General features: G+C 38.9%; 1 protein-coding gene across 3 annotated transcripts in view; it reads right to left on the bottom strand.

Moving 5' to 3' along the window:
• The window catches only part of LOC140479660 (discoidin domain-containing receptor 2-like), a 155,610-nt gene that overhangs the window by 56,590 nt on the left and 83,512 nt on the right, over positions 1-15,508 (bottom strand). For all 3 annotated transcript variants that reach the window (XM_072573604.1, XM_072573605.1, XM_072573603.1), the window contains exon 2: positions 10,205-10,312. In XM_072573604.1, coding sequence (XP_072429705.1) covers positions 10,205-10,289 — 85 coding nt within the window. In that variant the 5' untranslated portion in view covers positions 10,290-10,312. The remainder of the gene's footprint in view (positions 1-10,204; positions 10,313-15,508) is intronic.

Genomic DNA, 15,508 nt, shown 5'->3' on the forward strand with positions numbered 1-15,508 from the left:
AGGCTTCATTCCTCGACATCTCCAGGTGATGACTGACATGCCACCAATAATTATAAATGAGCAATAACCACCAGACCATTTGTTCTCACATTTTTAGGGTGTGACAATAGAGTGGTTCCTTGAAAGTTCATTGAGAGAGACTGGGATGTGTCACTGAGAGTTGTTTAATGTCTCCTCTCAGTAGATTAAGTAGTCCACTGATATTTATTGTTTAACTTCACATATAAAGAGAGTGTGACTAAGAGAAGCTATCAAAAGTGAGTAATTTGTTTCAAACAGGATCAATCTTTGAGCACTCGATCATCACTAATGGCAATGATATGCACTTGCTGTTTTGGTGATCGGTTTTGATTCAACTGCCTCTGCATAAGATTATGACCTGGAATGTTTGCAGCATCAGAGGTACATGCTCGGAAGGTATGTGTCTGGTCTGAGTTACCCAGACTGCGGTTTAACAAGAATCTCAAGTATCAAAACACCACTGTGAAAAATTCCACAGCTATGGAGTGATGAAAATAGCAGGTAATCAGAAGGGCCAAAATTTGGCAAGTGGAGCAGAATTTTAGCTGTTGGATATGCTTCTGTTTCATACACTTTGAAGCTCAGTCTCTCGCATCTACATGGAGAAATACCAATGGAAGAAGGAACCACATTGTCACTGCTTAACATTATGATGACAAAGTGATACCATAAGCATTCACAATTAATCTTGCTCTACTAAGTTAAATGGAAAACTGCTCATGTTAAAAATACATTAAACATTCTAAGTATAAAGGTGCAGCAACTGATTAAACAAAAGATTTCAATGCTGAACCAGCCCATTGGCCAATTCTTAGGGAATTGGCCAATTCTTAGGGAATTTCCTGCAAATTTCATTCATGGAGAGTTGGATTATTCATATCCCTCTTGTGGCATTGATCTGGAAGAGCCCTCTAGCTTCCTCAAGCATTGCATTCAACTTATTAAAAGCTACAATTTTGGCCTCTGTTAATATGCTGATCATTATTTTTGCAACAAGGCACATCCTAAATTAATCCCAAATTTGCCTCGCATTGAGTGAAGTTGGACCCACATACCCTTCTTTCAAGGAACATCTTGAAGAGGGTGGGGTGTGCAGTTCACATTTATTCTAGTTACATATCCTATATATTTCTTACCGTTGATTAAGAGGAAAATATATTAAAGTTGTGAAAAATTAAATGATGTTTTATGAAATAGTTTATATATGATTCTAAACATAAACAGTAAATGTTGAAAATGAATGGTTGTGCTTGTACCCAAAAAGAGAAGAAAAAACAAACCATTATTGCTGTTACATCCCTTTACTTTATATTTTGTTCGTCTAGTTAAATTTAGCCAATTTTAAATGTATTACTTCATGGGATGTGGATGCTGCTGTCAAAGCTCTCGAACTGTGAGGCTTGCTTGCTAGGCTTTTTCAGAGGGCAGTTAAGAGCCAATCAAACTGGTCTGGGGCTGGAATCATATGTAAGTTTGAATGGGTAAATAAATGTTGATAAGCATATCTAATCTAAAGTCATGAGTGAACCAGATAGGTTTTCCTGACTATGGAGGACAGTCATGGTCACCAATTGATGAAACTAGCTTTCAATTTCAGATTGATTCATTGAACTTAAATTTCGCCAGTGGAATTTGAAACCATGTCCCAAACTATCAGCCTGCACATCTGGATCATTAGTCTGTGGTGTGGATTGCCACTAGACTGTCTTTCACACCTACTGAACCACCTTAGTCTTTGAATGGTACATATGTAAAGACAATTATCACCATAACACGATGATTGTGTGGCTCTAAGAGGTGTATTGAATCCTGGTTTCTTTTAAGAGAGGTTTTAAGGCAGAAATGGCAACCTGGCGAGTTGAAGATTCATAAGGCTGTTTATGAGACTTTAGGGGTCTTAAACAATTATTTTGGAAGATTTCAAAATTCATCTCTGAGGTAATGAGAACTCATGTGGAAGAGCAGAAAGTTAAGCTGCAAGATTAACAGCAGAAAGGGCTGATGGTTGTGAGTTGGTTCAATAATCAGAAGTTGGGTTTTGACATCTATTTTAAATTGTGAGAGATAGAAATTGGGGTAAAGAGAAATCCTCAGGTGGCAAGGGAAAATGAAACCTCATTGAAGATAGTAAATATAGTTTACCACAAGGTAAAAAGGAAACCTATGAGTGTGTAACAGAAGTAAAAAAGGTCAGGTGTTTTCACTGCAATGAAGTAGGCCACATGAAGTCGCGGTGTTGGTGGTTTAGAAAAAGCACTGGGAAGACGGATATGGGAAAAAATGATAAGCGAGTTTAGTTGAAGTAGTAAAGGAAAGCACAGGAGATGCTAAAAAGCTGCAACTGAACATAGAACCTGATAGGGATTGGTTCAGAGGAAAGTGCCAGTTCTCATTAAATAATTTACTTACGAGGGCAAGGTTCACGCATGCATGCCATTAAATTTCATACATGAAATTAAAATTTTAAGAGATATGACAGCATGTCAATCTTCGATGATGAGAGATGAAGAAATATATAATTTAGATGGACTGTTGCCAGAAAAAGTGTTAATATGTGGAATTCATGGTGAGATGAGAATGCTCCATTATGTCAGGTTAGGTTGGAGTGTCCAGTGAAAAGTGGAGAAGTGATGGTTGGAACACTGGACAAACTCTTGGTTCCAGCAATACAATTTATCCTTGGTAATGATATAACTGGATCGCAGGTGGGAGTGATGCCTGCTGTGGTTGAAAAGCCAGTGGAAAATCAGGCAACTGAGGTACTATAAGAAGTTTATCCTGATATTTTTCCTGACTGTGTGGTAACAAGGTCACAAAACCACAGGTTGAAGCAGGAGGAGAAACAAAAGAGTAAAGATCGGGAAATTGAGGTTCAGTTGTGAGAGACTATGTTTGATCAAATGGTTGAGCAAAAATAAGAACAGGTGGAAGACAAAGTGAATATTTTTAGTTCAAAGAAATTAACTGAATTACAAGAGAAAGATTAAAAAAAACTGAAGCAGTTGTATCAAAAAAGCGGACACAGAAGAGAATCTGAGTGTATCCAGAAGGTAAAAACTTTCCAGACCTTAAAAGGTCTTGAGGAGGAAATGGAGACCATCGCATATTCAGGCATATGCGAAATGGGCAGAAGTTCATGAAATTGTATTACCCGTGGGTTATAGAAAGGAGATGTTGTGGATGAATTAGGAGTAGGTGGTCATTTGGAAGAAGGATAATTTAGCCAAAATACGAAACCATTTTCATTGGCCTGGACTGCATAAGGATGTGGTTGAGTTTTGCTGGACATATCGTACGTTAGAGACAAAAAAACTGCAGATACTGGATTCCAAGGTAGACAAACAGGACACTGGAAGAACACAGCAAGCCAGGCTGCTTCAGGAGGTGGAGAAGTCAATGTTTCGTGTAACTCTTCTTCCAGACTCCTCAGGTATTTGAGAAACCTTAGGCAGCGATAAAACCAGCACCCAAAATATCCATTTCCGCATTTGTGAGATCTTTTACAAGGGTCTTAATTGATTGCATAGGACTAAAAGTGGGAATCATATTGGCTGACCATAATGGATGTGTCTACAATATTGGTGGCACAGTGGCTCAGTGGTTTGCACTGCTGCCTCACAGTGCCAGGGACCTAGGATCGATTCCAATCTTGGGCGATTGCAAGTGAGGAGTTTGCACATTCTCCCTGTGAGGGTTTCCTACAGGTGCTCTGGTTTCCTCCCACAATCCAAAGGTATGCATGTTAGGTGAATTGGCTATGCTGAATTACCCATGTGTAGGATAGATGTATTAGTCAGGGTAAATGTAGGGGAATGGGTCTGGGTGGGTTATTCCTCAGAGGGTCAGTGTGGACTTGTTGGGCCAAAGGACCTGTTTCCACATTGAAGGGATTCTATGAGGAAATTTCCAGAGGCCATGCCATTAGGGAGTATCACAGCTAAAAGGACTGTACAAGAGTCACTCAATTTTTTTTTACTAGGTACGGACTACCCATAGAGATAAAATCATATCAAGGGTCAAATTTTACATTAATATTATTTTTAAAAATTATGGCTAGCTTAGGAATAAAACAATTCAAATCCACTGCATACCTTCCAGAATCACAAGTTACATTAAAATGGTGGCATCAAACTTTAAAGACCATGTTGAGGACCTACAGTCAAGACTATCCAGAAGATTGGGATAAAGGAATTTCATTTATACACTTTGAAATTAGGGATGCACCAAATGAATCTACTAAATTCAGTCCATTTGAATAAGTTTTTGGGCATGAGGTGAGAGGACCCACAGAAATTAATTAAGGAGAAATTGGTGAGTCAGAGTTCAGAGATCAAACATTTGGACTATGCGTGAAATGTTAGGGAAAGCTGAGTTGGCTAGACAGCAATTAAAAGTAGTTCAGCATATAATGAAACAGGAAGCAGACAAGAAATCAAAAATTTTCAATTTTGCTAGTGGAGATAAAGTGTTACTGTTACTTCCAAAGGTAGGTGGACCTTTACCAGCAAGGTTTAGTGGGCCATAACAAATTGAAAGGAAAGTGAGGTGAAGTATTTGAAGGGAATGCCAGATAGAAAGAAGTCTCACAGAGTGTGTCTTGAGAATATGTTCAAAGGTTATTTTGATAAGCAAAAAGGGAATGCATTACTGGTTACAACACAGAGTGAAGAACCAAGTTCAGATGATTCTGATATGGACATTCCTCAAATTAAATTGGACAATGAGGCAGTTCTAAAAAAAAGGATAGATATTTGACTTACCTTCTCAAGGAAAATCAAAATGACCTGAAAGAGTTATTACAATCACATGGGGAAACGTATGGGAATAATCTGGGAAGTACAGGTGCACAATCCTTTATCTGAAATGCTTGGGACCAACTGGTTTTCGGAATTCAGAATTTTTTGAATTTCAGGATTAGTGACAGTTTGATGTGAAATGTTTAAATATCTTACCAAAGAGCAGACTCACAGTGAGTAAAACAAGCCCTGAAACAGAATTGAGGCCTGCCAGGGCTGGGCCATATCTCCCGACATTGCATCTGAGTGACACGCATCAAGTGGGTGTCGAGTTGGGTTGACTGTTTGGACGCCAAACAACCTTGTAATTGAGAAAAAAAATTCACAAAAAAAAACTTTTGGATTTTGGAGCTTTTCAGATTTTGGGATTTCAGATAAAGGGTTGTCTACCTGTACTATTCTTATTATGCAAGATACAGATATAGGAAATGCTGTTCCAGTTAAGCAACATCCTTAAATGTTTAATCCTCTAAAGTTAGCACAGTTTAAAAAAGAGATTGAATGCACACTCAAAGACAACATAATTAAAGTAAATTGTAGCTACTGGAACTCACCCATGTGGTAATAATGCTAAAACCAAATGGCACCCAATGATTATGTGTGGACTATCACAAAGTCTGCATTCTATTCTATTCTGCATTTAGAAGACTATATTGAAAAGGTGGGACAGCAACTTATATTTCTAGGTTGGATTTACTCAGACAGTACTGGCAGGTACCTTCATCTGAAACAGCAAAGACAATTTTGGCTTCCATGACACTGAATGGACTGTATCAAATTAACATCATGCTGTTTGGTATGACAAATGCACCAGGCAAATTTCAAAAAGACTAACCAACAAAGTCATCCCTGGATTACTCAGTTGTGTAGTATACACGAACAATTTTTAGTCACACTTGGAAGGAACATTTGTTGGAATTGTTCAATTGACTTTTGGAGGTGGCTTGTTGATAAACCTGGCTACAAGTGAATTTGCAAAAGCCCAAGTCATATTCCTGGGCCATGTCATTGGACATGGACAAATGGCCCTACGTAATTTGAAAACAAAGGTTATCGGAGGAGTTTCCCACACCATCAATGGAAGGAGCAGTACCACGATTCCTGGGCTTGAGTGGTTTTTATCAGAAGTTCATACTGAATTTTCACAATGAGATTGCTCCACTGGCTGACGCATTGAAAAAGTGCAGAAAGTTTTAGTGGACAAGGCATTTGACAGCCCAAAAACTGTGTTAACCACTGCTCCAGTGTTAGCCACATCTAATCACACAAAGCCATTCAAGGTGGCTATCGATGTGAGTGATGTGGGTCTTGATGCTGTATTCTTACAAGACGACAATGTGAAGACAGAAAGACCTAATGGGTATTTTTCCAGAAAATTGAATGATCATCAATAGAAATATTCCATGATTGAGAAGGAAACCTTGAACTTGGTGTTGGCATTACAACATTCCACCATTTACATTGCCAGTCAGGTGTCTGAGACAATTGTATATAGTGATCATAATCCCGTTAAAATCTTTGGAGAAATTTAAGGTAAAAATTTCCAGATTGTTTAGATGGAGTTTATTATTGTAGCCATTCAATTTGAAGATATACACATGGCAGGATGAGAGAATGTAATTGCTGAAGTGTGGTTAAGATTTTGATGAAGAAAGATGGAGGCATTTGGTAACAGAAAAAAAACCTGACTGAAATAGCCTGAAGGAGTGAAGGTTTACATGCTTAGAGTCAATGTAATGTATATGCATTGTAGTGTACCAACAGTGTTTTTAAAAATTAAGCTACCTTTCTATGTATTGATGGTTCATTTTTTTTCAAGGGGAGGAAGTGTAATGATGCTTTGGTTTTAAGTAGTTTATTTTGTCCTGGTTTCTTTAAAGAGAGGTTTTAAGGCAGAGGTACAGAGCTGGCTATTAAAAGCCCATAAAGTAAACAGCTTAGGAGGCCTTGGTTTTTTTTAAATTGGAAAAATAGAAGCAGTATGGCTAGGTGTGGCCAGCTCTCACAGACCAGGATTCCTAGTTTTTAGCCTTGAGATTCAGCATCATTTATTATTTGAGTCTCAATGGGATTGGAAGCTACTACTCTCTCTGAGTGTTTGCTTGATATACTTTCTTTCTCTTTGCTGTTGGATTACACATGAGACCATCTGTTTCTGAAGTTGCCTTTTTGCCAAGGGGTTTGTTTATGAGATGTTATTATATTGGAAAAGTTAGTAATAGTTACTGTATCTATTATTCTGTTATTTTTTTCCTGAAGAGTTGTCATTCTAAGTTCTTCTTCCTTTTGTTGTATTTTAACTATCATGTTTGAATAAATTGTGCTTTGCTTAATGTCAAGTAGTTTGACCCAATTTAATTGTATTGACCCAATTTAATTGTATCTAGAACACAGCACTTTACATTTGTCTTTAAAACAAAGAAAGGTTAGGGTCTAGGCTACCTTCTTAAAAATATTTTGAGGGGGTCTAGTCTGGTCCATAACAATAACAATCAATCTCTGTCAACTGGAGTAAATCTTGACTTTGTGCAACAATCTAAAAAAGATTATCCGAAAGAGGTGGGCGGGCACTATTTCGTTCAGATAATTGATTATTCGGTTAATTGATTTCCTCTGGGACTCGGAGTTTTCTGATAAGTCTGCTCCCCATCCAGGAGACTAGGCAGCTGCACACCGCATGTGAGCTCCTGCCCCCTGCCCGTCCCCAACGCCGCCCCCCAAACCCCATCTCCCAACCCCCAAACACACAACTCCATCCCATCCCCTGCCCACTCCAACCCCGTCTGCCCCACCCCTGCCCCTCAACCCCGCCCCTCAAACCTTGTTTACCCACCCCCAACTCTGCCCCCACTCCCTGCCCACTCCAACCCCGACCACCCTCACCAGTGCCCCAACACTTTCCACCCCCACCCCACCCCAACATCGTCCGTCACCTCAATGCCGTCCCCGCCCCCCGCCAGCTCCTCAAACCCGCACTCCCCAATCCGTGCCCCCGCCTCCCACGGCTGACCACCCCTGGTAGCCAGACTGTACACCAACAGTAAGATTGCTGCTGCCTTTTGTGGGGTAAGTCTCCAAATAACGCACGCACAACCTTTTACTGCAACTTTCTGATACATTCCACCTTTGCCCTGTACAGGACAATGTTGGAGAGATTATCTGGGGAAGGGGGGGGTTTTGGGGTTCACCCCAATGTAGAACTCCAAGGAGTGTGTGTAGGACAAGAGAGAGGACGGGATGTCAGTCATTTGGAGACGGTTCCTGGACTGTCCAGGACTGTTCTTGGCAGCATTTCAGTGGGCCGAGTTCCTTTTTAATCATTGCACTTGCAAACAAAAGATGTGATCAGGGTTGAAGCAGCTCTTTGACATAGCGTTTCTATCAGGACCTTGAGAGCCCCTTTGGATAATCTAATATTTGGATAACTGATATTCGGATAATCGAGGTTCCTCTGTACTAATCAATCAGAATTTCAGTGGCAATTCTTCCTGTGATACTGCTTCACCCTAGGAAATCAAAAAAGGTATAATTTTAATAGCATCCGTAAAGATTCAACAGTGTGGAGTAGTTGTAAACCTGACTTGTCCATGGTGTAGAACCAAGTCACAAAGGAACTATTTCTGCTCGAGTAGCATGAAATAAAAGGAAGCTATAATGTTAATTCAAGATTTTACCTTTTAAACAATAGTGGGGGTATACATTTGAACCCCAAACTGTACTGTTAACGTTGGAAAAGGCATTAAACAGAAAGTTAGAGATACAAGCAATAAAAGTGCAGTTGTAATTATTGATGACTTTAATCTCTGTATAGATTGGACAAATCAAATTAGAAACAATACCACACGGAATGAATTCCTTGAGTATGTAATGGATGCTTTTCTGGCTCAATAAATCGAGGAAATACATGGAGAAGAGGGCAGCCAATTCAAGATAGAATGTGATGTAGTTGATTCTGAGATGAGAATCTTGAATCTAAGTAAAGGAAGCTACAATGAGAGCTGACTATCAGGTGCCTGGATATGATAAACTGGAATATTACTTAGAGGGCTGACAGTGGAAACATAATTGCAAACATTTAACAATCACGTGGATGAATTGCAAGAACTGGTCATTCCTGCCTGACACAAAAATAAAATAGAAAAGGTGACCCAAACCTAGCCAACAAGGGAATTTAGTGATAGCAATAGATCCAAGGCAGGGTCATACAAACTGATCAAAAAAAAGCAGCAGGCCTGAGGATTGGGAACAGTTCAGATTTCAACAAATAACAAAAGGATTGATTTAGAGGAGGAAATGTTCAATTAAATACACACTTGCATCTGTTTTTGCAATGGAGGACACAAACAATGTCCTAAGATATTGGGGACATGGTCTAATGAGAGGGATGAACTGAAGGAAGTCAGTATTAGTAGGGATATAATGTTATGGAATTAGGTGGGATTAAAGGTCAATAAATTGATATCCTGAAGCATTTAATAAAGTGGCCCTAGAAATATTGAATAAGTTGGTGGTCATCATTCATAATCTCTAGACAGTGGAACACTTCCTATTGATTGGTAGATAGCTAATGTAACCCCATTATTTAAAAAAAGGAGGTCAAGGTAAAACAGGGAATTATAGACTGGTTAGCCTGATATCCATAGTGGGAAAATACTAGAGTCTGTGATAAAGGATTCAGTAGCAGAGCACTTGGAAAATAGTGACAGGATCGTACAGGATCAGTCAGCATAGCTTTATGAAAGGGAAATCACGTATGACAAATCTACTGGAATTTTTTGAGGATGCAACTAATGAAGTGAATAAGGGGGAGCAAGTGAATGTGGTTTACCTGGGCTGTCAGAAGGCTTTCAATTAGGTCGCTCATAAGAAATTAGCATTTAAAATTAAAGCAAATAGGTTTGGGGGTAGTGTAAAAACATGGATAGAAAATTGGTTGGCAGACTGGAAACAAAGATTAGGAATAAACTGATCCTTTTTCTGAGTAGCAGGAGGTGACTACCACAGTACTGCAGGGATCAGTGCTTGGTTCTGAGCTATGCACAATATATATTAGTGATTTAGATGAGGGTTCAAAGGGACATAGCCAAATGTAGGCAAATGGGACTAGTTTAGTTTGGGAAACCTGATCAGCATGGATGAGTCAAACTGAAAGGTCTGTTTCCATGCTATATAATTCAATGACTAAAAGATATATTTTAAGTATTCCATGTATAATGTAGCATATCAGATTTTGGGGAGTTAAAATATTTGGGGAGAGAAAAAGACGGTTTGTTTGTTTGCAAAGTTATTTTCAAATTAACAAATTGTGAAACCATGTACACGTATCTAATTCTATGATGTTATTTTCAGAAACATTACATCAATCATATTGCTAGTTGATACCTTACCTGGATTCACCTGAGCACTTGTAAGATCTAGACAGTGTAGCAGCATTAATAGCAGATGTATAATGGGAAATGAAGTCGCGACCATCTTAGGTAAGCAGATTTTCAGGTCTGAAAAAAGAGAACCAGAGTAAGTGCTGAACTTTAAATAATAGTATCACCTTTTCTAAACTATATTCTAGCTGTTTGAATTTGCCTTATTTCTTTAGCAGACCTGCAATCACATTAGTCTTACAGCTATGTACTTTTCTGCTGCCAAACGGAACTGTAAAACCTCACCCACATTACAATCCATGTGTTTACATTGTGCTTCAAAGCTATGGTTAACCATGTCATTGCTGCAACCTCCTGAAAACAATAAGAGCAATATAATGCTCATAACTTGAATGTGGAATATGCCTCAATTACTTAAAAGTATCTGCTGTTAGTGAAGAATTCCTTTTGAAAAATTATCACATGATAAAATTTGCTGTTTGTTCCTTCTAAAGTTTAGGTGAAATTTTGCATTTTTGCAGTTTTTTTGTAAATCAATTGAGCAACAGGCATTGAAAGGCAGAACCTGCATATATATAATTCCTTTCACAACATCTCAAAGCATTTTGAAATGCAGGGGAATACAGCTGCCAATTTGTTTTAGTATTAAGGATTAATATTGGCCATTACATCAGGAAAACACTCCTGTCATGAAGTGTTTTATGCTCAATGGCTTGCATGCAGGCAGGGCTTCCCTCTAAATGTCTCATGCACATTAAAGCACCTCTGGCAGTGCAGCACACCCTCAGTACTGCATCAGGGCATAGCTTCAATTTGGTGCTTACATCTCTGAAATGGAACTTGAACCCACAGCTTTCTGACTCAGAGGCGATAATGCTATCACTGGGCCACAGCTGAAAACCAGACAAATAGGTTTACATTGTTTTGAGCAGTTTTGTGTTAGTACTATGGTTGGGACAAAGTTGCATCACAATGATGAATAGTTTAATTTTCTTGAGGTTTTTTGCAGCTCCCCATCTCTGAACATTACAGAAAAAAACAAGCATTTCACAAGTCACCTAAGTATTTGTCATATGCAAATAGATCATCAATTGCTATGAAGGGCTGAGTGGCTTATCAAATGCCTAGTTTCCATTCTATGCTATTTCATGGCTCAGTTATACAGCCACTACAAAACTCACACAGATCTCAGGAGTTCCCAAACCACAATTGGTGCCACTGTTCTAACCCCTAGTATTTCAAATGTCTGCCTGCTATCCTGCTTAAAGCAGTCACATGCAAAATCAAAATGATTCTGTTGTTGTGAGGATGAATAAAGCAGAAAATATTATTCTGAATCCATCCAGTTTCTCTAATGCAAAGCAGACCCATTGAGCAATATATTCCAGTCACATTGTTGCTACTGCACCAAGCAAGGAACCTTTGGTTTGTCATAAGACATTGCACGGCGTTAACAAAATTCCTCATTGCCATTCTCATACTTGTTACTGCTATTCAATGTCTGAAACATTAGTGAGAAAGTTTTTGAGCAGATATTGTAACAGAGTTTAGGGAAGAGCTTTCAATTCCATCCTGCTCTCAAATGCATTTGAGTTTGATTTGGATTTAGATTTATTGTCATGTGTAATCAAGTACACAAATACAGGAGTACATTGAAAAGTGTGCAAAATTGCCACTTTCTGGCATCGATGTAGTATGCAAAAGACAGGATTAAAAACAGAATCAGAAATACAAAAAACGGAAACAACAAGATCACTCCCCCTCATTCAACATTCATCCTCGCCTCCAGTAAGCCCATCCCTCAGTCTGAGATCACTCAAGTTCCCAGAGTACCCTGCATGACACTGCAACAGGAATGTCACCAACTCTGCCATCAGATACCTGGGCCTAGCCATGCCCTGGTGCCGCACCACCGTCACTGGAACCACTGTGTCACCACTCTTTGGTGCCATATTGCCTCTGCCAACATTGTTGCCACCATGAGTCTGTGCTGGGCCGATCTCGACCATGCAGCTGCTGGCTCCCAAACTGGGCTCAAGCTCAACGCTGGGCCCCTATGCCTCATTCTGGCTTATGTTGCTACCACTGCCGGCTCCTTGGACTGCTACTTCAACAAAGAAACCCGCTACTACCAATACTCTGGGAAGGGGATCACTCCTGCTGCTGCCGACCCCCAAGAAGGGGACCACTCCTGCTGCTGCCTACATTCCTGGGAATGGGACCAATGCAAACCAAAGATCAAGGAAAAAAAAAGGTTTGAAATGCCCAGAGAGCATGTGTCTAAAATAAAAATATCAGAGGTCCAACTGTTTTTATTTTAAAAGCAGCAAAAGAAAAAAAACAAAAAATCTCACAGTAGACAGTCTGGAAGATTACAGTAATAGTATCTTTTGATATAGTCATGGCATTTGATAATGACAAGACATGGAGACTTTTTTTTAATGGCAGTGTAACACAGACATTTCAGAATAATGGGAGCTTTATCCACTGCCACATTTGGTACAACATGAATGCCTCCCATGTTACAGTAACAAAATCACATTTTATTGTAGTCCTCCTCCTTTTACAATTGGTACCTACATTTTTTTTAAAAACAGTATTTGTTCAGCTTGCACAAATCCTATTTAAACTACAAACAAGTTTGAAGTAGAGAGGGAGGCCATTCAGATCTTTATGTCTGTGGAAATTGAAAAAGAGGAGCCAGTTCAGTAACACTTACCAGCTCTTGTCCATAGTGTATTTAGGTTACAACATTTAAAGTGAAAATGCTTTTTTAAATGTTAGAAGTGTTATTTTTTGCCTCTACTAACCTTGCAGGCACTGAGTACCATATGAGTCTTACTTCTTCACTTTTATTTAATCCTCTGATAATTAGTTTATATCTGTGCCCCCAAGTTATTGCTAAAAGAAATAGGTTCTTCCTATCCTCAAATAAATCCCCCAAACCCTCTCTACTCAAAAGAAAACAAGCCCAACCTTTATTATTTTCACCATAGCTGAAACTCACCATTCCTGGAAGCAAGTTCTTAAATCTTCTAGTGTGACCATATACTTCCTGTGATGTGGTAATGAGAACTGTTTGCAGTCCTTTAACTGTGGCCTAAGTAGCATTCTACATAACTCCCCCATAACTTACCTGTTTTCTGTGGCTCAGCTAATAAAGTGTATCCTGTATCTCTTCTTAATCACCTTTAACTATCTGTCTATGAATATTTTCTTTGTTCCTCTGTATTTCTCACTATCTTACATTTTGTGCATACCTTCCCCTCCCTCCTCCCACCCCTTGTTTATACAAATGAAATATCTAATTGGAGATTTCCAAAGGGATCTACTAAGGAAAGATCATCGCAGCTTCTAAATCTGTGGTCATTTGTAGCCTTATGTGAAGCTCCACTACTAGTTCTCCCTAACCCTCCATAGCTCCCCTATATCTTATGATGGTGTCCTCCAAAGTAGAAAATCGGAGTTGGATGAATTGTCATTGTTTTGTTTCTTGGTTATTAGTTTGACAATAATTGCAGGTAGAAAGGAGGCATTGGGAATCTGTCATGTTCCATCTCAGCATCTGACCTTCAGAATCCAAACTCTCTAGCTCCAACTTTGTGAAGATGGACAGAGAGCTGTCAATGTTGCTTGAAGCCTTGACAACATGGAAAATGCTGTAAACTTACAGGACCATTTGTTAGACACATTTGCGAATACAAACAGAGATAATTCCTCTAAGATGCTTAGTAGCTCCATTTCCCTTTGCTAACTGCCTCTCTGGTATATCCCACATATTAGGCAGTCTGATGTGGAGATGCTAGAGTTGGACTGGGGTGGACGAGGTCAAAAATCAAACAACACCAGGTTTTAGTCCAACAGCTTTGTCAGAATTGCAAGCTTTTGGAGCTCAGCTCCTTCCTCAGACATGGTATGATACAGAGGTAAATGACACAGTATTTATAAGCAAAAAGTTAACAACTTTAAAACTAGCTGCCCTTGTTGAATCCTTTAATCAGTTTGGAAGTAGACTGCTGATTAAAATGCAAAATCTAGATCACTTTCCAGGCTTTGTCCCTAGATAATTAAAGGTTTTATCAATGTATAAGAGATGACATCTCAGGTTAGACAATGCACTTTAGTTCTGGAGACAGAGCATGTTCCTGCCTATCAGAGTGTAATCTAGTGAGCAGGCGAACCACGGAATGACATGCCCATTGGAAAACATTAATTGATTCTTCTCTGACTTTTTGATGATACAATTTAAACAAAAACAACAGTGCAAATCAAAAACTACAGGGATGATAATAATCATTCATTCAAAGTTGGAACATACAATATTTCAATATACAGATGCATCAAACAGGGTGAAAGGAATCTACTGAAATTAAGAGTTGAGAAACTAAGTTAATAAAAAGGAAGTAAGACAATCAAAATAAAGCAGTGATGAATTTATTTAAAATACAATCAAATTTAAGGAATAAATTAATATAACCTCAAAGAGAGCCCATTGAAGACACAAAACATTACACAACATTGCCAGTCTTAAAATGTACCAGTGTTATTCTTTATGAGTCATCTAGTGTAATCCAATTCTGAGAATGGTTTCCTGTACTCTTGAGCATTGCTTTATCTAAGCAACTTTCTTTTTAAAAGGAAAAGCATTTTTTTGACAGTGGCTTGTGACAGAGAATGCCAAAGTCTAAGTACTTTGTATGTAAAGACATTTTCAAAACGTTGCCTTCAATTCTCTTTGAGAGCATTTTAAATTTGATACGTCCTGTCAATGATTAGAAATGATTTATCACAACATACTTTATTATGAGCTTCAGCATCTTGAATACCTGAATCAGGTCATCCTTTGATATCTCACATCACTCTTAAACATTTTATTCTTCCCTTCCTGGTAGCTTCCTCTTGAATCTAACCCTATTCTTGTTATAATAATGGAACTATGGTTTAATTTTATGTCTAAATCAGTTCAGTTTCCACCTGAGCCACTCATTCCAAATGTTGGTTCAAATGTAGGCCAAAGAGCTGAATTCCAGAGAGGAGGTGAGAGTGACATCAAGGTCACATTTGATAGTGTGGCATCAAGAGGACCTAGCAAAACTGGAATCAATGGGAATCAGGTTGTTGAAATCATATCTGGCACAAAGGAAGATAGTTGTGATTGTTGGAGGTCAGTCATTTCAGCTCCAGGACATCTCTGCAGGACAGTCCCTCAAGGAGTGTCCTTGGCCCAACCATTTTCAGCTGCTTTGTCAATGACCTTCTCTGCATCATACGGTCAAAAATGGAGATGTTCATTGATGATTGAATAATGTACAA

The sequence above is a fragment of the Chiloscyllium punctatum genome, chromosome 7, assembly GCF_047496795.1.
Source record: "Chiloscyllium punctatum isolate Juve2018m chromosome 7, sChiPun1.3, whole genome shotgun sequence".
Taxonomy (NCBI): Eukaryota; Metazoa; Chordata; class Chondrichthyes; order Orectolobiformes; family Hemiscylliidae; genus Chiloscyllium; species Chiloscyllium punctatum.